This window comes from Cavia porcellus, unplaced genomic scaffold, assembly GCF_034190915.1.
Source record: "Cavia porcellus strain 051 isolate PalLab524CR breed Dunkin Hartley unplaced genomic scaffold, mCavPor4.1 scaffold_1, whole genome shotgun sequence".
Classification (NCBI taxonomy): domain Eukaryota; kingdom Metazoa; phylum Chordata; class Mammalia; order Rodentia; family Caviidae; genus Cavia; species Cavia porcellus.
Genome location: NW_026947484.1, coordinates 114,048,307 through 114,071,416, shown reverse-complemented (window position 1 = coordinate 114,071,416; position 23,110 = coordinate 114,048,307). Strand labels below are relative to the sequence as shown.

The 23,110-nt window shown below is 34.0% G+C and overlaps 2 protein-coding genes across 3 annotated transcripts in view; one reads left to right on the top strand and one right to left on the bottom strand.

Moving 5' to 3' along the window:
* The window catches only part of Glmn (glomulin, FKBP associated protein), a 28,538-nt gene extending 23,324 nt beyond the window's left edge, over window positions 1-5,214 (top strand). The window contains exons 17-19 of one of the 2 annotated variants that reach the window (XM_063254218.1): window positions 3,739-3,862; window positions 4,881-4,960; window positions 5,057-5,214. In XM_063254218.1, coding sequence (XP_063110288.1) covers window positions 3,739-3,862; window positions 4,881-4,960; window positions 5,057-5,170 — 318 coding nt within the window. In that variant the 3' untranslated portion in view covers window positions 5,171-5,214. Of the gene's footprint in view, window positions 1-3,738; window positions 3,863-4,877; window positions 4,961-5,056 lie in introns of both variants that reach the window. The other variant, XM_063254216.1, reaches the window with a different exon arrangement.
* Window positions 5,215-5,883: 669 nt separating this feature from the next.
* Window positions 5,884-23,110, bottom strand: part of CUNH1orf146 (chromosome unknown C1orf146 homolog) — a 35,188-nt gene continuing 17,961 nt past the window's right edge. The window contains exons 2-5 of the mRNA XM_063254219.1: window positions 8,987-9,080; window positions 7,242-7,410; window positions 6,807-6,885; window positions 5,884-6,130 (exon numbers count right to left, since the gene is read on the bottom strand). Coding sequence (XP_063110289.1) covers window positions 5,996-6,130; window positions 6,807-6,885; window positions 7,242-7,410; window positions 8,987-9,080 — 477 coding nt within the window. The 3' untranslated portion in view covers window positions 5,884-5,995. The remainder of the gene's footprint in view (window positions 6,131-6,806; window positions 6,886-7,241; window positions 7,411-8,986; window positions 9,081-23,110) is intronic.

Sequence of the window (23,110 nt, the reverse complement as noted above, 5' to 3'; positions counted from 1 at the left end):
TTAAAGAATTTTACAGATCATTGATTTGCTTACCACGTAGCTCCTATTATTTTACTCTACTTGCTTTATTAGGTATCCATCCATTCTCCATTTATTGTTCTTATTTTTTGATACCTTTCAAAGCTGCAGAAGTCAGCGTAGTTTGCCCAGAATATTTCAGCACTTATTTCATTAAGTAGACTTAAAATATTTGTCAGTTTTTTGTGAAGTAAAGTTGATATAAAATATACAAATTTTTTGTTTTAAATCGGGATCTAACTCATGACTGCCTGCTTACAAGGCAGGTGCTAATGCCGCTGAGCTAAATCTCCAGCCACCAAAATATACAAATTTTAAGTCTGCAATCACTGTTTTAATAAATACATAGATGTATTTTATCCTAAACCATATCAAACACAGACCATTACCATCATCAAAAAATGCATCCTCCTGCTTTTTCCTACTTAATTCTGACTTGATTGCCCATTGCCAGCCCTGCCAAGAGGCAACCACTATTCTGGCCAGGTTTTGTATATCATTGTATATCACAAAGCTGAAAGAAAAGCACTTTTCTTTTCCCTTCTTCTGGTAATATAAGCACAGGAAAGGATCATTAAGTTCCATAAGAACCCATATCTAGAAAGATGTAGAAATAGCTATGATTCTAGGCAGTGGCCAGAACTTCTGACATCACAAATTCTGACTCCTAAAGGAGTAGTAAAAACAAAGGACAATGTAAGATTCAGCATTATTAGAGGCCCTGCCCCTTCAGGAAGGTGTCCTTAGGTAAGGAATGAGTTTTTACTTTTTTAGTAATCAGAAAAAGCTGTACCTACATAACAGATAACCTGAATTGTTGATTAGACCTGATAAACTTAGGAAGTGTGGGACATAGAGGCAGAGAAGGGCCTCTGACAAGAGAGGGAACACCTGTGAGTTCAGCATTGTATATCTGCTTTTATATCCACAGGCAATTCCTCACTTTTATTTGACGTAAACATTCTGTGGTAAAGAAAAGGATACAACCAAGTGATAGGACTTCCTTATTTAATGGTTTTCCATGTTTTTTCTCAAGCTTCAAACATTTCAAATCTTTGCCATATTAATTACCTGAAAAATCTTGGCCAAATGGCAGCCTGACACCTTTAAGGCAGCTTAAGAGCCTGTCTATCATGGAAACATTCTCTCAAGTACAATTATAGTAGATCATATATCTGAATGAGAGGCAAATGTAATAAAAAAATGTCAGCTTCTGGGACTGTGGGTTTATTTCAGTGGTACAGTGCTTGCTTAGTATGGGCAAAACCTTGGGTTCAGTCCATGGTGACCAAAAAAAGTAACTTTTGAGTGGGGCATTGTTTTTGAAATTTAGTTAAAAGAGGAAATAAATGATACTCTACAAAATGATACTTAGTTGGGGGACATTTTATTCAAAAGAATGAGTTCCTTTTTTTTTTTTTTGTCTTTTTCATTTTTATCGGTACCAGGGATCGAACTCACGACCACACACTTGCAAGGCAGGCACTTATGCTGCTGAGCTAAATCCCCACCCTCTACGAGTTCCTATTTTTGATCAGTTAAATATACTAAGGGTAACGCCTCAGATGAAAAGCTGAAAAGCAGTCAGAAAGGTACATAGGAAATTTAAATAATAACAGAATCATTCAAATACCAAAACAATAAAGTGATTCATATTTAAATAATAAGTTTCACTCCTACTGTTTTGCGTTACTGTCACCTGACTTACTCTTTTCATAAGCCATTTCCTTTCTCTCCCTATGTCATACATAGCTCTTTATTACCCTACATAAGTTATATATACTTTCTCCCACATTTCCATTTCACACAACTTTTTCTGAATCTGATAGTGTAAACCATGCTGTTACTAAAACCAATTTAAATTTTTATATCTAATTTTGTTTGTTTGTGGATATCTTTAGTTTGCTTTGATTTGGTTTGGTTGGTTCTTTGAAACAGGGTTTCACTATGTACTTCAGGTGGGCCTTGCCTCACTGTGTAGCTCAAGCTGGCCTCAAGCTCATGGCAGTCATCCTACCTAGCCTCAGCCTCAGGGTAGTGAGATTATAGGCATGTACCACTATGCCCAGGATTTTCTTGTTTTGAATTACAATAATCTATTCTAGTGCACAGATGTACAATTATAATTGTTATTTCTTACCTTCTATTCTGTGTATGCATAATCCTTTCCTGTCCATTTCCTTACCCATTGTTTTGTAAATTTTTTTTTTTTTTTTTTTTGGTACTGGGGATCAAACAATCTTGCGCTTGCCAGGCAGACACTTACACTGCTGAGTCAAAATCCTAGCCCCATAAATAGTCTCTAATTATAAAATGTTCAGCAAAAACAGTCAAGGGAAACAATGAAATTATAAATCCACAAGTAAACATCAGAAAATTTTGAAACTAAATTGTGTAATGTATTCATACATTTTGTTCATCTAGGAAGAAAACTACAAATATCTTGCATATGCACATACACATATGCCATAAATGTGTACATTTTATTTTTCACCAATATTAAAACATGTCCTGGCTGGAGGTGATTCAGTGGTGGAGTACTTGCCTACCACGTGCAAGGACCTAGGTTCAAACTCTAGCACCACAGAAAATAAATAAAATTTATCCCTTGAGTAGTATCTGTAGAGGTGAATGCTTCAGGTTATAGAAGCTCCTTTATATTACAAGTGATAGATATTTTGCAAGGTTATTTTGTAAATAAAAAGCCAATCTCAAAGTTAAAAATGGAATGCTTCTCCTTATGTAAGCAATAAAATAACAAAGGCAAGAAAACAGGAAACTAGAACATAGTCTTATAGATATGGAGCATGGGATTAGGGGAAGCACAGAAGAGAGAGCAAAAAGGGATAACAAGATGAAAATAATTAAAACTGTTATATGTATATACCAGTATAGCACATGAATCTCAAGCTGTATCATTAATACACACCAATAAAAAATAAAAGGGAAATCTGGCTGCTTTTTATCTGTTTTGTTGTTACAGTTAAGGATAATTATGTTTTTTTACCCAAGACATTTTCCAGTGAGAGTACCTAGAAACTTAATCCTAGTAGATTTTCTTCCTGTTTTCTTTCCTTTTAAAATTTTTTAATTAAATTAAGATTTCATTACATCCCTTCTTTAGTACTGTAGGAGGAAATGATTTTGAAATGAAAACATTGAAATGAAATAATGTAACAGAATAAGCTTCCCTAAGCAAAGTCTCCCTTAACATTCATTGGTCACAAGGGAAGTTCAAATTAGTATTGTATAGTAAATTTCCTACTAGGAAAGAGCCAATCATATGGAAGTAAGCATGGTAATGATACAGAAAAGTCTAGAGGGCCAGCAGCACAGCACCTACAGGGCAAGGGTGAGGCTCCTAGTTTGATTCCCAGTGCCATAAAAACAAGTTCAGAATTGAAGGCCTATTTAAGGTACAGTCATTGTATATAGGGAAAGAGAAATGTTTCAAAATGTGTGGATTATCATCAAATAATTTCCTCAAGGATGTATGTTACAGATTTCAAAATGAGGAACTATCCAGTGCCCCAAGTACATTTTCTTTTAATTGGTATTTTTGTTTTGCTTGATACTCAACTAGATATACTAAAAGTAAACTGTCTTGAAAAGCAAGGATAGTGTTTCATTCATTCTGTCTCTTTACTCTCTATGCATGAATAATGGTAGGCTATCAGTATGTACTGAAACAACTAATTCTTTCATTAATTCTTCTGACAGACTGGATTGTGGACGGAACTTGGAAAGATTGAAAATAATTTCTTAAAGCCACTTCATACAGGACTTAATATGTCAAAAGCACATTATGAAGCAGAAATTAAAAATAGACAAGAAAATAACCAAGGTTGGTAATATGCAATTTTCTTTTTAGTTATGTCTAAAATTACTCAGATTTTGGAACTGTTACATTCAAGATAAAGAACACTTTAATTCATGTTCAGTTTATGCCAGACAAGCATTATTTATGCCAAATGAAGAACCACAAGGGCTAAATCATTTCACTATAATTAAACTGATTCTTAGCAGATCTCTAAGCCAATTAACACTGAAATGGGGTTAATAAAGATTTACACCAAACTGAAACATAATGTTTCAAAGTTTTAAATTCTGATTAAGAATGTAGTTGTATGGGAAGTTAAGGCAGAAGAATCACAAGTTCAAGGCCAGTCTAAACAACTTAGAACCTGTCCCAAAATATAAATGGTTTGTGGGTGGAGCACTTGTCTAATATGTGCACGGCCTTGGGTACAATCTCCCGAAGTGAAAAAAAATTTTTTTAAGAATGTAGTTATATGGGCCAGGGATTTAGCTCAGTGGCATAAGCGCCTGCCTGGCAAGCTCAAGGTTGTGAGTTAAATCCCCGGTACCAAAAACAAAAAAAGAATATAGTTGTGTTATAAGCATTTTCCTTTTGTGCCATTACACTTTCTTTTGTATTGCCAGGTCCACTCTTGTTTTATCCTTAAATAAATCTATACAAATTATTAAAAAGAATCTTAATGCAGACTTATTTTAAGTCAGCAATTCTGCTATAATAATGTGATCTTTTCCATATATCTTTGGTGATATTTTTATAGGCATTATTAAAAATCTTATCTTTTTTAAAGGGCTATATTTAATATAAAAATGTTCTTATCTACAAAAGAATTAGTTCATGCATTGCAGAATCTAGTATTTGCTTATATTTTGATTTAATTATTTCCTGAGCATTTAAATAAGATTTGTTAATTCATACAAATAACTAAAACATTTAAGTTACTAAATGATGGAAGTAACTTATACTATTAAATTATATGTATTATTAAAATCTGAGAGTTGTTTTAATGGATGAGTTTGATGTGATTTTTCTTCTCTGACAGCAGTCCAGAAGTCTAAGGACCTTTGTTCTGTAACTGTAGGCAGAGAAGAGATTCCTAATATGCCTCCTGAAATGCAGCTTAAGGTGATCTGGTATTTTCTTAAGCTATATCTGGCTAGTCTTTTCTATGTCTTCTTTTAAAGGCAGCATTAATAATACTGTTTTTTCTTGGCATTACAGGTCCTACATTCAGCTCTTTTCACATTTGATTTGATTGAAAGTGTTCTAGCTCGAGTAGAAGAACTCATTGAAATAAAAACAAAGTCTACCTCTGAATGTAAAATGTTGGAATAAAGTAAAAGTTTTCCTTCCTAAATAAAAATTGATAAAACACTGTTTTCCATTATGCTTTATTTAGTACCTGTATAAATTTTTTTCTGCAAAAGAGATATCACTAGAAAAGTTAATGTACCCTTTTCAGTAGTCAAATTGTATAGAAATACATTATGGGTCATAGATTATGGTTTTAAAAAGGTAAAAATACTACATTTGAAAATTTGATACAAATTAATATTTTGTATTTCATAAATGGAGTTGAAAGGCTTTACTCATCAATAAAGTTGTGAATTTATAAAGAGACGGATACACTTTCTGCTTAAGTGCTGTGTAACAGTTTAGAAATCCTAGTGTCAGTTTAGATATCACACCACTATAAAAGTGATGTGCCTCACTTGGCTTCCCTTCATGTGCCTCAAAAACAGTCTTATGGAATAAAGTCCTTTTACAACCTCTCTAGCAGTTAATATGAAAGTACCTGCTAATATTAGCTTTAGATTAAAGGCTGCCCTGTGGAAAACCTTAAATTGCGTGTGTGTGTGTGTGTGTGTGTGTGTTTGTTTGTGTGTTTCCTTTTATACAGGGAGCTAATTAGAAAATTCTGTATTTTATTTGTTCTTATTTGTCCATCCAGCTTAATTTGTATCAAGAAACTGAGTTTTATAATTTACATCTGCTAATTTTTGAACATTATAAAAGGAAAATCAGTCATCAGAAATAAAATAGCCTTTAATTGAATCCATGTTATTTTAAGTTAATATAAACATCTTTAAAGTAAATATTATAACTTAACAAGTCTGATTATTTTTCTGTTCTTCCAAAAGAAAATTTGTAACTAGTTCTCTAATTTGGATTAATTGAACCACCAATCAGCTTTATCTTTTGAAGTGTTTTCCAAACAGGACTTTGTTCTATAATATAAGCTTTAGTTGTTATCATTCTGTAGCAGATGCTATCCATATATGGTTTAGAGGTAGTCTGCAAGAAGATATAAATGTGCAGCATTATTACATAGTCTTTTTTTCAGGATCATAAAAAAGTAAATCTAACTTTAAATTCATTCAGCAAATATCTCATGATCACCTTTGCACTAAAAAATAGACAGTATACAAGTTGTTAAAGTAACAAGCACCTGATCTGTCTCTTGAAGGAATTTCAAACATATAAGCCAAAATGAATAGTACAATAATTACTTTAATGGGGCTATGTTCCAAGTGTAAGAATAAGGAAGACCTAATTCTGCCAAGAGGAGTTAGGAGGAGTCTAGGCACATTTTATAGAGGAAGACAAGCATGAAAAGATAGCTAATAAAAACATTTCATTTAAAAACATGTTTGCACCCAGACCATCATGAGTGCCATCTGACCAGTTCTCTCCTCAGAATTCAAAGGAAGAGATAAGTAACCTATGGGCTCAACACAATGTATATATGCTCAAATACTCTTGTGGTCCAAAGTGATTCATAAATGGATAGTGGTTACCAAAAGTAAATTGAGAGGTTGAGTTCAGGATTGCGAAAGATTGTATATGTGAAAAAGCAACCTCTCTGAGATGAACAGAAACAGAGTGTTTGTCATTCCTGCTCAAGAGGGTGTGCAGTCTGAAACCAAACACTTGAAAACATATCATGTATGTTTTCCCCTCAGTGATTTACCTTAGCTATAGTGCACATAAGATTGACAGCATTTGCTGTGTTGTGTACTGGAAGTATCCGTAATTTACTCCCCAGGAATCTGAAAAAGTAAAATCCTAGGTTACACAGACTATATACCTTAACTGACATTTTTTTCTCTTAAAAAGGTATAAAGAAGAGACAACTCTGTTGTTTACTATGTGTGTGTTCATTCATGCCCTGCCTTATGTCGTAGAGGTAGCTTTACAGCCAGAGCTTTACTTTTGGTCTTGCAGGAAAAAGCAGCATGAACTCTGACCACCCTAAATCATACAAAAGCTATTTGTCCTAATTGTTATTAAATATGGCAAGTTGACATTATAAAATTAATCTAGCAAAACAAAACTACCTGCATGAAGAACTGAAGTAAATATAACACAGTATAATAAAAATGTTTGTAGTTGTATTTTTCCATACCTTTGCTGAATCCTGAATATCAGTTTCCATTCTTCATGCCCATAAAGAGCAGCAAACAGAACCAAAAAACTATTTTGGTGAATATTAAGAAACTTCTCAATTTTGGTTACAAATAGTTCTTTGGCTGACATAATGCATTCTTTAGCATCCATCAATAAAAATGCAACTCCTAGAAAGGTGAATGTTTAAGTCAGTTTTTCATACATAGCAATTTTGCAAACAAAAATCAATAAAATCCAAGCTCCCTCTATAACATGGGGATAAGAACTGTTAGCTTTTCAGAAGGGTCAAATAATGAAAAATATAAAGCAGCCAAAATATATAGTAGGTCACCAAAGATGATTTAATTTCCCCTGGAGGACTCTGTTAAACCAGAAAGGATGAGCTTTGAGGCTGGACCATTTTCAGATGAGGTGTATTTCAAAGAAGTTTTGAAAGCATTTATCTCCCAAAATCTCTGCCACAGTAGAACTCTATTTGCAGCCATTAAACTGCTTTACCTCTACTTCTGCCTTAGTCACTTGTCACTGGGACAGAATATCTGACATCCATAATTTTAAAAGGGAGAGGTGTATTTTGGTTCATAGTTTTTTTTTTTTTTTTTTTTTTTTTGTCGTTTTGTTTTGTTTTGTTTTAGAGAATTCAGCCATAAGCTGCTGGTTTTAAGTTAGAAAGGGCATGGTAGAAGGGTCAGGTGAAGGAAAGTTGCTCACTTCCTTGTGCCCAGGAAGCATTGAAAAACAGAGCCAGGGAAGGAGAACTATCCTTTCCGGTCACACCTTACTGAACTGGCACTAATCAGGTCCTAACTCTTAACAGTATGTACTCAGCTACTGAACACATTAGTGAATGACTCCACTGATGACTAAAGCACCCCCATAATCCGATCACCTTCCATACTCTACCTCTGAATACATGAGGCTTTGGGAGGAGATTCTAGACCATAACAACATTTTTATCCTATTATTTCCTAACCACAGGAAGAACTGCCCTCTTCCCATTGCCTCAGTTTTCTCCTACCCTAATCTAATTCCTGTGCTTTGCTCATAACTCATAGTTTTAGGATTTCAGAAAAATTTATTTGTTGACTGATAGTTCTTTAAGTCAGTATTTGTATCTAGTCAGTAAACTCATACAAAATTGTGAAAAACAATTCATGTGTACATTTTTGTCTATAAATTTTGGTCAATGATGTGATTTGGGGTACTCAATATAGTTAATATTTTATAACATACTTTTTTGTGTGTGAAGTATTTCAAGATTGAACACAGGGGCACTCTACTGCTGACCTATACCCCATGCCTATTTATTTATTTATTTATTTATTTATTTATTTATTAAGACAGTCTTGCTCAGTTGCCCAGAGAGGACCTGACATTGCCATCCTCATGCTTTAGTTTTCTTCAGTGCTCAGATTACAGGGGTGCATTATCATTCCTAGCTAATATCTTTGATTGTTGAGAAAGTGGCTTTTTCTGTTTTCATCTTAGTTCCAAAGCTAATTTTCCCCATCTCCACTGGTTCCATTTTATTTTAATAGTTTTAACTTAAAAAGGAATGCTGTATTTTCTTTAATTGGGCAAATGTACTGTTTTTACAGCAGCAGTGAACTTTAACACATTTATCTCTCTCAAAAGATAACATCTTAAGTTATAAAATAACTGAATTGCAAAAATTATTAAAATTATTTGTCTTCATATCTCTATAAGAAATTTAAACAAAGGCAGTTAGCAAATATACTGTACCAGAAACAGAAAATATAATTGATCCATTTTCCACTGAATCTGAATATCGAACTTTATGGCTTTGATTTTCCAGAGCAGCTGCAATTTCATAATTCTTTAAAAGAATTTCAGAAATACAAACATAAGAGATGATAACAACAATCTTTATTTCAGACACTGAAAAAATTAAAAGAAATTTCATAGCTTATTTTATAACTATACCACTTAAAGATTTGATCTTCAAAAGAGAAAATCTCTAATGGAGAAAAAAATTTTAAAAGGAGAGCAAAAAAATTTAGTCTGTAGGTTTGGAAATAAGTTGGTATACTAAAGCTACGTTATCTGAGGACAGAAATTAACAGTACTAAACAACCAAACTAAGAGAATGAGGGCAAATGCAAACTTTTAAAAATAACCACTTTGGAAGCGATTCTGACATGCGCTAGTGAACAAGTACAAGATGAGTTGTGTTTCTCAGATGGTGGCTATAACCACAATGAGCCAGACACACAATACACAAGAGACAAATAATTTTGCAATTCATTTGTTTAGATTAGTTACTTTCTGGTTTAAAAACTAACATCTCAAAAAATAAAACTTAAAAATTAAAACTAACCATTTCAAAAGTTCACTTAATTTACTATTCTAGCCAAGCAATTGATCACATTACCTAAGACACAAAGTTTAAGTGGTTAATAATATTTCCTAAGTGGTTAAAACTCAAACTTGTTAGTTACAAGTAGATTAAAATCCCTTAAGCAGACTAATTTTATTTTTTCCTGAACATGTATATTTTAAACTCATAATCAGAAGTGAACATAAAATACATATTTTCTTTCTATTATAATGAGAGTATTTTGTGTTACTTAGGTCCTGATCTAGAGTTCAACAATGGTTTTTTGTCTATGGTTTCAAAATCATACTCTGTTTCCACCAATGGCAGATTTAGTAACTTAGGCCAACTTTCCTCTTGAAAGATTGGATGGACAATTTTTTACAAAAATGAAAAGAAAATCTGCTTCAATGCATCATAGAGCTAGCAGGATAAAAAAAAACACGTAAGGCTAAAATCTATATAGAAATACAAAGATCTGATCTTAGCATTTAGGCCATTCCTTCCCTGAGGGCATTTGCCAATTCAGGAAGAGGCAAAAGAGAGGGTAAATAGAGTTTCTGACAAAAGTAGAGCAGCTCTCACAGGGAATGTAGTTCAGCTTCAAGCCATTTCAATCCCTGAAATTGTATTAAGGTGGTAGTAAATTACTAGTATTCTAAGCATCTAGCAGGACTCCCTAGAGCAAACTTTAGGAATTAGGTCCTCATAATCAGGTCTGTTGAATTACAGAAAAAAGAAAAGGATTTAAGTGACTATCTTCTCAATTCTATAACTACTGCCATTCTGCATGTATAGGAAGTAATTCATCACATATAATAAGCAATTTAGGCTTGGGTTGCCATATTTAGCAAATAAAAATACAGAATGCACACTTGCACTTGAAGTACAAATAATAATGTACTTTTTGGTATAAGGATATATCATTTAGTATTTGAAATTCAAATTCTGTGTTTTACCTGGAAAATAGAGAATCAGGGGTTTAATTCTCTTACAGAATTAAGGATTCTGAAGGAGAATGTAACATTATTGTAGGCCTTGGTTATTTCTACAATTTTTCAAATACAAATTCTAACACAATTATAAAAAACACACAAAGAGATAAGATTACATGGAAGATGAAAGAAAATCATCAGAAATAATAAGTAATAGAAACAGGTCCTTAATCCATATGATAAAGCTAATCAGATACATATCTTAAAATAGCTATGCTTACTATGTTCAGAGAAATGAGAGATCTTTTTTTTGAGGTAAAGTCTTACAATGTAGTTTAGTCTATTCTTGAACTCACGATATAACCCACACTAGCCTTGAATTCACAGCAGGTCTCCTGACTCTGCCTCCCAAGTGCTGGGATTACAAGCATTAGCCGTCATGTCCAACAATGTTGAGAATTTTGGCAAGGTACCAGAAAATATATAAAAGGATATGAAAGGGTTGGAAAGCTCCCTAAATTTGAGTCAAACTTGTGAACTAGGAAAAGCTGTATTCCATGCAAGCAAGTTAACGGAGGAGGATAAGCAAAGCATTGACAAAAAATAACAGGGAAAATTTTTGCATTCAGATTTGAAAGTATAATTCTTATGAGAGTAGAAGATGTATGTAAGGAAGCTAATTTGGAAACAGTGTTGAGAATAATTGAAGATGTATAACAACTCAAATATCCTATGCTAATGAATTTCAGTCATTTCCTATAGGGGAGTCAACTAAAAATAATTTTCATAGAAATTATAGAAGAAAATAATATAATTAGGAAGTATGAAATTGAGAAAATAGGACCTTAAGCATTGACTCGTCAAAATAACCAAAAAGTTAAAACTAGATTGTCCAAAATATGGAATATTATAGTCCTTTGAAAGTTGAAAAGATGTTCCTTATTCAGGTAACACTGGGAAAAACTGAATATTATTTTGTTTCCTTTGGATGTTTTTGAGCCTATTAAAGGCTCTGAAGTATAATATAGTAAAAAAAATTTGTTTAACTGTTTATACCAGCATTCCAGATAAAATCTATATAATAATCCTTCTTACACATGTAGTGTCTATTCCTTTAAAATTGGTATAGTATCTAGATTTTTTCACATAAAATAGATATGGAAAAGGGCACTTAATAACATACAGAATTTACTAGGAAATTTAAAGGATGTCAATATGGAAATTTTCACCACAGAAATAATGAATTTCATAGTTCAAGCTAATTCAACAGTCTCTATGAAGTGAGTAAATATTTGCAAATATGTTACTTATGAAAATAGACTCATAGTAGAGTCTAAAACCTAGCAGAGCAGAAACCTTACTTTTTTACTTTTCTAAATAGATTATCAGGATAGGCAATATAAAAGAAATCTCTGCCAAATGTTTTTTGAAGTGATGGGGATTGAACTCTGGGCCTTCCATATACAAGGCAAGGGCTCTACAACTAAACTGCAAATGCAGCCCAGGAAAATTCCTTTATATATCAAAGTATAAATAATTTCTAAAGTATACAAGAAGTGAAGGGAAATAGTGCAAAGGAAACTATTGTATTCCACACAAAAACATCACAGAAAAACTATAAACTTGTCTTTAATAAAAAACAATGCAAAATTAAAATACTAGCCAGACAAGCTCATTAAGAACAGGAAAAAGAAAAAACAAACAAGAACCAACTACTTTAGTGAAGAAATGCAAAGATTATTTAATTTATTCTCAACAAGTAACACAAAACATGCATTTAAAAATTGTATAGTTGTTTCTGATAAAAAGAAAAAACTTCATAAATTAAGCTTAAATGACTATATATTTTATGCAAGAATGTACATATGCTTATATATAAGTAAAATGAATGACAGAAATGATACAAAAGGCAGAAGTTTAGTAATAGAAACAGGTCCATAAAAGATATGGTAAAGCTAATCAGATAGATACCTTTTGTCACATATTTTGTTATAGATACATATTTTGTTAAGATACTTGCATTACCCATGAAGCAGGACAGTTATCTAAAAGTAGATATGGAATATCTGCAAATGGACACTGCAAATTCTAGAAAAAAATATAGTGGAATGCTAAGAAGGGGAAGCTGGGCATGGTGGTACATCTCTTAACCCTAGTAATCAGGAGGCTGAGGCCAGAGGATTGCTGTGAATTAAAGGCCAGAGCAGACTACAAAGTGAGTTCAACACCAGCCTAAACTGCATAGTGAAACCCTGTCTCAAAATGACCAAAAAGAGAAAGACACACACACACATTCACACACACACATACACACACACACACACACACAGATAGAGAATTGAATACATAAAATGCTCAAGCAAAACTACAAAAGGGAAGAAGAGCTGAAAGACAACAATGGAAACAAGCAACAAAGCCAAAAATGTAAAACTGTAATAAACATGATAGATATATCAGTTATTGCATTGAACATCACTGGTCTAAATACGATAACTAAAAGAAATTGTCAGAATGGATTAAAAAATAAAGCCCAACTGTATGTTGCCTATAATAAATTTAGGAGCTCTAGTGGCATAATCAGTTAATGTGCAGTAATTATATAGATATTTATTTTAACTAAAAAGGCACACATAGACTAGAAATAAACAGATAAAGAAAAAATATACTGTACACTAATCAAAAAAGCATGAGGGGCCGAAGACACAGCTCAGTGGCATAAACACCTGCCTCGTAAATCCAAGGTCGTGAGTTCAATTCCCAGTACTACCTCCCCCAAAAAACCAAGAGTAGCTATATGTATTTCAGTGGACTTCAAAGAAGATTATAAAAGACAAAAAGGTCATTAAATAATGATAAAGAGGTCAGTTCTCCAAGAAGAAACAATCCATAATGTGTATGCGTATAATAACAAAGCGTAAGTTATGTGAGACAAAAAGCAATAGAACCACATAGAGAAAGGTGAGTTTGCTGTTCCAGTGGGGCATTTCCACATCCCTCTGTGAGAAATGGACAGTTCTGACAAGCAGAAAATCACCAATCAGCAATACAAATATTCCTCATTTAACGATCTATTTGTTTAACAGCTGTTCAGACTTACAACCAAGATGCAAAGTTTGAACTTAAAACATGCCATTCAGAATTATGATGCATCTTTTTTTTGTACAGTTCTGTACAACTTATTTATAGAGCCGCAGTGGGTTTTTTTTTGGTACAGACTACATATGGGTTCATAAAACACATCTTAAAACATTTTTGCTCTCAGACCACAATGAAATTAAACTAGAAATCAGTTAGCATACCTGGAAAAATTCCAAAACATGTATACAAAAAAGGAAATAGCTCAAGATGTATTTTAAAAGATTTTGAAATATACAAAAACACAATTTATCGAAAGATCTACAATACAAAGAAATTAGTGCTAAGAAGAAAATGTGTAGCATTTAATGCATATATTAGAGATGAGAAAAGATCTAATAGTGATAATTTAAGTTTCTATCTTGGAAATTAGAAAAAGAACAAATTTAATCCAAACTAAGCAGACAAAAAGGAAAAAATAAGAATTAGACTATAGATCAATGAAACTAAAAACAAGAAATGGAGAAAAATCAATAAAATCAAAGGCTTTAAAAAGAATTTTTTAAAATCAATGACTCTAGCCAGGCAAAGAGAAACAGCAGCAATTACTAATAAAAGAAATGAAAAAGGATATCACTACACATATCATCAAAATTAAAAGGATAATAAAGGAAGACAATGAACGACTCTAATTCAGGCTTCATAATCTATGTAAAATGCACAGATTTCTTGAAAGGCACAGTGCATAAAAACTCACACAAGAAGACATAGACAAACTAAACACCCATGCATCTACTAAGGATAAATCAGTAATAGCTTTTCAAAACATTAAGTACCAGGTCTAGGGAAGTATACTGGCGAGCTTGTGGATTTCTCGTCTCGTCTCGTCTCGTCTCGTCTCGTCTCGTCTCGTCTCGTCTCGTCTCGTCTCGTCTCGTCTCGTCTCGTCTCGTCTCGTCTCGTCTCGTCTCGTCTCTTCCTCTCCTCTCCTCTCCTCTCCTCTCCTCTCCTCTCCTCTCCTCTCCTCTCCTCTCCTCTCCTCTCTCCTCTCCTTTCTTCTCTTCTCCCCTCCCCTTCTCTCTCCTTTCCTCTTCTCTCCACTCCTCTTTCCTTCCCCTTCTTCTTCTCCTTCTTTTTCTTTTTCTATACATATCGTTGAACCTAGCCCTTTTAACTTTTTGAGGAGTCTCACAAAATTCCAAAAGCTGGCCTTAAAACTGTGATCTTCTTGCCTCAGCCTTCCATAAAGATGAGATTATATATGCCACCACTCTGAGCTCACTGGTGATTTGTTTCAAACATTTGAGGAATACATCACAGCAATTTTCTCCAATTTCTTTCAGAAGACAGAAGTAGGGAGGATACTACCTAACTCATTCTAAGAGGACAGCTATCACAGTCACTTTCCTTACTGCTAGAACAAAATATCCAACAACTGCTACTTCAAAGGAGAGAGGGTTATTTTTACTAGTTTGTAGAAATTGCAGTCCATAACAGGCCATCTCCAAGGCAAGACAGAATCGCAGAGGAGCATGGCTGAGGAGAGCTGCTCTACCACCTGGCAGTAGGGAAGCAGACAGATGGGAAGATTTGAGATGGTTAGATAAACCCTTGTAGGCCATGCCTACAGTGACCTATCTCTTCCAACCAGATGCTATTTTTCTAACAGCAAGTTAGATATCTTGCCCCCCATAATCTAGCCATCTTCCAAAAGTCCTATTTTGAGTACAAGAGGGTCTTTGCAAACTAAAGGGTGGAAAAGCGAAGACTTTGAGAAGCAATCCTCAGGGCAGACCTTCAAAACATCCTTTGTATTCTAGTTTGCCACCCTTAACCCTTGAAGCATAATCTTGTATTCTTTTTAATAATAATTTTTTTCAAGCCGGGCGTGGTAGCTCATGTCTGTAATCTCAGCACTCGGGAGGCTAAGGCAGGAGGATCATTGCGAGTTAGAGAGCAGCCTGGGCTACAAAGTGAGTTCAAGGCCAGCCTGAACTGCATAGAAACCCTGTCTCAAAAAGACAAAATAGGGGGCTGGGGATTTAGCTCAGCGGCATAAGCACCTGCCTTGCAAGCAGGCAGTCGTGAGTTTGATCCCTGGTACTGATTAAAAAGGAAAAAGACAAAAAAAAAAAAAAAACCAACCCAATATATATATATATATATATACAAAATAATAATAATTTTTTTCAGCAACCAAGAAATCCTCTATTCCAACTTTACAAGGCCCAACTCTATAGGAACTTCATTTCTGGTGAAATTCAAAACTTCTGAAATCACCCAACTGTGTTACTCACTTCTGATTCTCAATGGAGAACTGGTTAAAAGTTGCCCATTAATACCCAGGTCACAGCCTGAAATGTCGGGCTGCCTTAAAATTTGCTTTTCTAGATTAGTTTGCCACCCTTAACCTTTGAAGCATAATCTTGGGTCCAGCAGACCCATCCCTTACTTTTCTACTTTAAATTTGTACTTTAGCACTATAGTAGCCAACTATGTGTCTCAGCACCTTTCCCTGAAGGAACCAGGAAGTAATCTAGGTGTTTACTCACTTTGTATGATGGAACAGCAAGGAGCATGCATGTGTGCAAAAGTAGAAAATTGGAAATTGGATCCACCTTTATCCTGAATGAAACAGTTTTTGTGTATGCTTTCCTAAGTATCACAGAGGGACAAACAGACCCACACAACTCTAGGATTTATTTCTTAAAAAGTTCTGCACTGCTGGTGGGAGTGTAGAATGGCGCAACCACCATGGAAATCAGTGTGGAGGTTTCTCAAAAAGCTGGGGTTGGAGGCCCTATTTGACCCAGCTATTCCACTTCTGGGCATATTCCCAGAACTGAAAACATCAGACAGTGATATATGTACATCCATGTTTATAGCAGCACAATTTGTAATAGCTAAATCTTGGAAACAACCCAAATGCCCATCAACTGAGGAATGGATAAAAAAGATGTGGTATTTTAATACAATGGAATACTACTCAGCTATAAAGAAAGACCACATTGAAGCTTTTATAGGTAAATGGAAGTGACTTGAGACCATACTCCTAAGTGAAATAAATCAAATTCACATGTGTAAATACCATGCTGTATCCCTAGTGTAAGAAACTGAAAGGGTAAATAAGATACAAAATCTTCAACAAATATTGTGAAAGGGTAAGAAAATGCTCGAAGAGAAAAAAAAACCCAGTAAAAAGGAGAAAAGAAGGAAAAGAAATAAGATACAAATTTGTATATATACACTTAAGATTACTAGGATGATTGTACTACTAATTCTATTAGTTCTTGGAACAAAACAGTTACATCTGTAGGATTAGATCAATTTTTATATGACTGTATCTGGTAATACAAGTAAGACTTTTGAAGGTACGTATGTTAAAAAAAAAAACTTTTTTTATGTTTCTACCACTTTGTTTTGAAAGCCTACATTGTTACTGTTTCGGGCTCTTATAGCTACTTATTTGTTGTTTTGTTTTTCCTTCTAATACAGAAAAGATAAATGTACATGTATAGGTTCTTATATGCCTAGAACTACAGCTAAAGTATTTACAAGAATTGATTTTATTATGTGTGATAATATGATTTTATTATATGTGATAATATGAAGAAAATGAGACATCATGTTAGCCATTGATGATTTCCTATCATTTTGTTTTGAAGTCCAATAATGCTTTTATTCTTGGTTTTGATTGGTTTTAGTCTGTTTTCAATTATGTATTCAATATGTATGAAAGTATGGACAATTATTTTGAAGAAAACAAGAGACATTATGATGGCCCTTATTGATTTCCTAGTGTCTGGTCTTGAAAGCAGTTAAGGCTCTCATTCTTTTGTTTTGATTGCTTTTATACTATTTTGATTTGTATTAACGTATTGTGTGTGAAGGTATGACAATTATTTTGAAGAAAATAAGATATTATGGTAGCCACTATTGATTTCTTGCTGTCTTTTTCTGAAATTCCATGTTATTTGCATTGTTTTACTGTGCTTTGATTTATTTTGTTTTGTTTTATTCTCTTTAAAACTAAAAAAAGGAATAAAAGAAAAATTAAATACCAAAAAAAAGTGTCCTTTTGATTTTTCTGGTAGAAATAGCCCAATTTAGTACAATGGCTCATGAAAAACAGATCTGCAAGTTTTGGAGGATGTCAAATGTGAATCATCAGATTGCTTATGGATGGATGATGAAGCTGATCTATTACAGTAAGCAATACTTAATACCGAACATGCAGTTGTCACTTACCTTGGGCTTGACAGCTGAAGCAAAGCTTATTTCTGTGGTAGACCTTTGTTTGTCATGTGTGAAGTCTGCCTTGGGTGTGACAGTTGAAACACAATTATTTTTGGGGTAGAGTTCTATTATTATTTTCATTTTAGTTCATATAGGAATTTATTTCTGATGTTATCTTTTATGTTGTGTAAGCAACTACACAGCTGATGTGAAAATGTTGATGTCTATTCTAAACACACAATACATATAAAGAATTAAACAATTTGTACCCTTCCCTCACACCCAGATGACCTTAGCAGTCAATGGGATTGTTTGCCATCCCTCTCCCACAACTGGATGACCTAGGCAGCCAAGAGAACCCTCAGTCACCTCTCCATGCACTTGGACAACCTCAGCAGTCCATGGGACCATCAGCAATCCCTTCTTCTACCTGCAGTACCTCAGTTGACTGGTGGGAGCCTCAGCAACCCTTCCCTCTACCCAGAGGACCTTGGCAGGCCAATAAGAGTGTGGGTGGGTCATTCTTCTGTACAGAAAACCCCAGGTAAGCTGATGAGAGCACTAGAGAGGCCTCCTCCAACCCAGAGAAACCTAACTGGCCCTGTAAAATCCCCAGTGACACAGTAGGGTCCTGGCTGGGATGAACACTGTGGAAAGGTGGGTCTGGCAGCCTGGAACAGCCTGAAGCCACAGTAACAACACAAGCTAAGAGTTGGTCCACATCAGTACTCCTAGACTAGTCAGCCTAGGAAGAATATAGGACTCACACAACTGACTCACCTAAGGAATTTGGCGACTGGTCCTTCTCCTACACTGTAGAACCCAGCAACTGGGTGAACATCAACCACACAATAGGACCCTAAGACACACACAACAGACAGTCAAGACTAGCAGGATTGAAAAGACCAAAATATTAACCCAATAGGTGAAAATGACAAAATAAAAAAGCAAAATGCAATCTCAAACACCCAGCTCATTTGGCAAAAGTACAGAAGACATCAAAATAGAGGCTATTTGAAGTCATAATCTGAAATTTCTGAAAAGATAGCAAGTGAAATAAAGAAACCAATCCTTGAGGCTACAAAGGAAATCAGATAAAAAATAAACTCGAAGGTAAAGAAAGAAACGACAACCTTAATGAAACAGTTGCTCGGCATAGCTACAGATTACATAGATTAAAAAAATATAAGAGCATGAAAAATGATAGAAACCTTGAATGAACAATAGGAAAGAAACAAAATGCATGAAACAAATTCAAAGAGCTATCCAGGAAATTAAAAATTCCATTGAAAGCTAGCTAACCCACTTGAGTGAAACTGAAGATAGATTTTCAGACCTTGAAGACAGGATCACAACTAGCAATCACAAAAGGAAAAATCTCTTAAAAATCACAAGGAACTGTGAAATAAAAATTGAACAGCTCCAAGACAATGTAAAGAAAAGCAATATAAATTTGATAGGTGTCAATGAAAATGGAGGAGTCAACACAAATAACATAAAAACTATTTGCAGAAGTCATAGCAGAAAATTTCCCAACCATGGGAAAAGAATCTGATATATACATAATGAGGCATATAGTACTTCAGCCATAATCAAAATAAATCTGTACCCAGGCATATAATAATCAAGATCCCAGAAATTCAGCATAAAAACAGAATACTAAAAGCTATTAGAGAAAAGAAACAGCTCACCTATCAAGGAAAGCCCATTGAAATCATGCCTAACTTCTTAACACAAACCATCAAGTCAAGACGAGTCAAATATTTCAAGGCCTGAAAGAAAACAATTTTCAGCCCAGATTGATGTACCCTACAAAACTTTCTTTCAAGCTTAATGGAGAAATAAGATAATTCCATGATAAAGAACAACTGAAAAAATTTATGTCCACCAAACCAACCCTACAAGGTGCATTAAAAGGCATACGAGACAGAAATAAAAAATGACCATGATTCCCAGAACAACAACAGAAAGGAACCATGAGGCAAGGTAAGCAATTAAACAAGGCAAGTGGGGGTAGGGAATAGGAAACCAACCACAGAAAAATAACATGACAAAGTTAAGCCAAAACATATCAGTTATAATCATCCATGTAAATGACCTCAATTCACCAGTTAAAAGAAATGGATTGGCAGAATGGATCAAGAAACAGGTCTAACAGTATGCTGTACACAAGAAACACATCTCATTCAAAAATAAATTGATAGACTGAAAGTCAAAGGATGGAAAACAATATTCCATGCAATAGGAACCCAGAAAAAAGTAGGCATAGTTATTCTACTTGCAGACAATGTAAACTTCAAACCAAAAATGATCAAAAGAGATAAAGAAGGTCACTCACGCTTGTTAGGGGAAAAATAAAACTTAAAGAGGAAAACAATCATAAATATATATGTACTAAATACAGGAGCATTCAACTATATAAGGCAAATGATAATAGACATGAAAAATCAAATATGCAATAATACAGTTGTAAAGGGGGACCTTAATACCCTACTGTCACAAAGAGATAGGTCAACTATACAAAAGTCAGCAAAGAAATAACAGAACTGAAGCAAACCTGTAAACAAATGGGTTTACTGGATGTTTACTGAGTGTTCCACTCAACAACATCAGAATACACATTCTTCTCAGGTGCACATGAGACATGCTCTAAAATAGACCATATATTCGCCCACAGAACATGACTAATTAAATGCAAAGCGATTGAACTTATCCCACGCATAGTATCTGACCATAGTGCATTGAAATTGGAAATTAATGGCAAAAGAAATTGCAAAACCTAAACACATGGAAATTAAATAACACCCTCCTGAGAAACCAATGGGTTGCAGATGAAATTAAAGAAGAAATTAAACTATCTACAATTCAACTGAAATGCAGATACAACATACTAGAATCTGTGGGATGCAATGAAAGCAGTCTTAAGAGGGAAATACACAGCAATGAATTCTCACATCAGGAAAACAGAATAACTTAATGCTGCACCTCAAGCTCCTAGAAAAAGAAGAGCAAGTCAAGACAAAGCTCATAGAAGGGAGGAAATTATAAAGATCAGAGCACAGATTAATGCAACTGAGCCTAAGAAAACAATACAAAGAATTAATGAATTGAAGAATTGGTTCTTTGAAAGAATAAACAAAATTGATAAACTCCTTGACAATCCTCTCAAGAAAAGGAAAGAAAAAAATGCAAATTTATGCAATGAGGAATGAAAATGGTGAAATTTCTACAGATCCTGTTGCAATTCAGAAGATCATAAACACCTGCTTTGAAAATTTTTACTTGCATAGGCTGGAAAATAGAGGAAACAGACAGACTGAAATTGAAAATGTAATAAAAAACTTACTGACAAAGAAAAGCCCAGGTCCTGATGGATTCACAGCTGAATTCTACAAGAAATTTACAGAAGATTTAATACCAATACCCCTCAAATTCTTAATGAAATTTAAAGAGAATCAGTTTTTCCCAACTCACTCCTGGAAGCAAGTATTCTTCTGACCCCAAAACCAGAGAAAGATCCAAACAAAAAAGAAGAACTATAGGCCAATCTCCCTAATGAATGCTGATGCAAAAATCCTCAATAAAATACTAGCAAACAGAATGCAGCAAATCATCAAGATTATATACCATGACCAAGTGAGATTCATCCCAGGAATGCAAGAATGGTTCAACATATGCAAATCAATAAATGTAATATGCCATATCAATAGAGCCAAAGACAAAAATCACATGATCACCTCAATAGATGCAGAAAAAATTTTGATAAAGTCCACTAATTCATGATAAAGCCCTACAGAAAATCAGAATAGATGGTCTCTACTTTAAAATTCATCTATGTTAAACCAACAGCTAAATGGAAAAAAACTGAAAACTTTAAAATCAGGAACAAGACAAATATGTTCACTATCACTATTCCTATTCAATATAGTTCTAGAAACATTAGACAGAGGAAAAAAATAAAAAGAATAGGGATAGGAAAGAAATAAGTTAAATTATCATTATTTGCTGATTGCATGATACTCTACATAGAAAATCCCAAAAACTCCATCAAAGACTACGAGAGTTAATCAAATTCAACTGTGTACCTGGATACAAAATCAACACTCAAAAGTCAATTGTGTTCATGTACACAAATGACAAACTCTATGGGAGAGAAGTTATGGAAATAACACCTTTCACAGTAGCACCCTCCAAAAATAAAATTTTTAGGAATTAATCTAACAAAGGATGTAAAAGATTTATAAATTGAAAACTATATTACTCTAAAAAAGGTGATTGAAGAGGATATCAGAAAATTGAAAGATATCCCTTGATCTTAGATATGAAGAACCAACATTATCAAAATGGATATACTCCCAAAACTGTCATACAGATTTAATGCAATCTTGATTAAACTACCACTAATATAACTCACAGATCTAGAGAAAACATTCCTAAAATTCATTCGGAAACAGAAGAGACCTACAATAGCAAAAGTAATCCTGGACAACAAAGGCAAGGCAGGAGGCATCACAATCCCTGACTTAAAATTATACTACAAAGCTACTACGATAAAAATCAGCATGGTAATGGCATAAGACCAGACCTGTGCATCAATGGAATAGATTAGAAGATGCAGACATAACTACAAAGAACACTCAGCCACCTTATCTTTGACAAAAGGGTCAAACATGTTCACTGAAATAAAACCTCTTTTTTATTTATTAATGGTGCTGGAAAAATTGGCTTTCCGCATACCAAAGACTAAAATTAGACCCATGTCTATCACCATGTACCAAACTAAAGTCAAAATGGATCAAAGATCTAAATATTAAAATAGAAACACTAAATCTACTGGAAGACAAGTATAAATCTTGAAGACATAGGGATAGATAAAGAGTTCATGAACAAAACACAAATTTCATGGGAAGTACTTCAAAGAATCAACAACTGGGATATCATATTAAAATGTTTTTATACTTCAAAAGAAATCATCAACAGAGTAAAAATAAAATCCACAGGATGGGAAAAAATTTTAGCCAACTGTCCCTGAAACAAAGGACTTATATGTAGAACATATAAATAAATGAACAACATCAGCCCACCTCAAATTCAAAGATTGAAATCCAAAAATGGGCATCTGAGATGAACATGTACTTCTCAGACAAAGAAATACAAATGGCAAATAAATACATGAGGAAATGTTCAACATCACTGGTCACTCGACAAATGCAAATTAAGACAACATTGAAATTCTGTCTTACTCCAGAAAGAATGGCTGCCATCAAGAAATCAACCAAAAAGAAA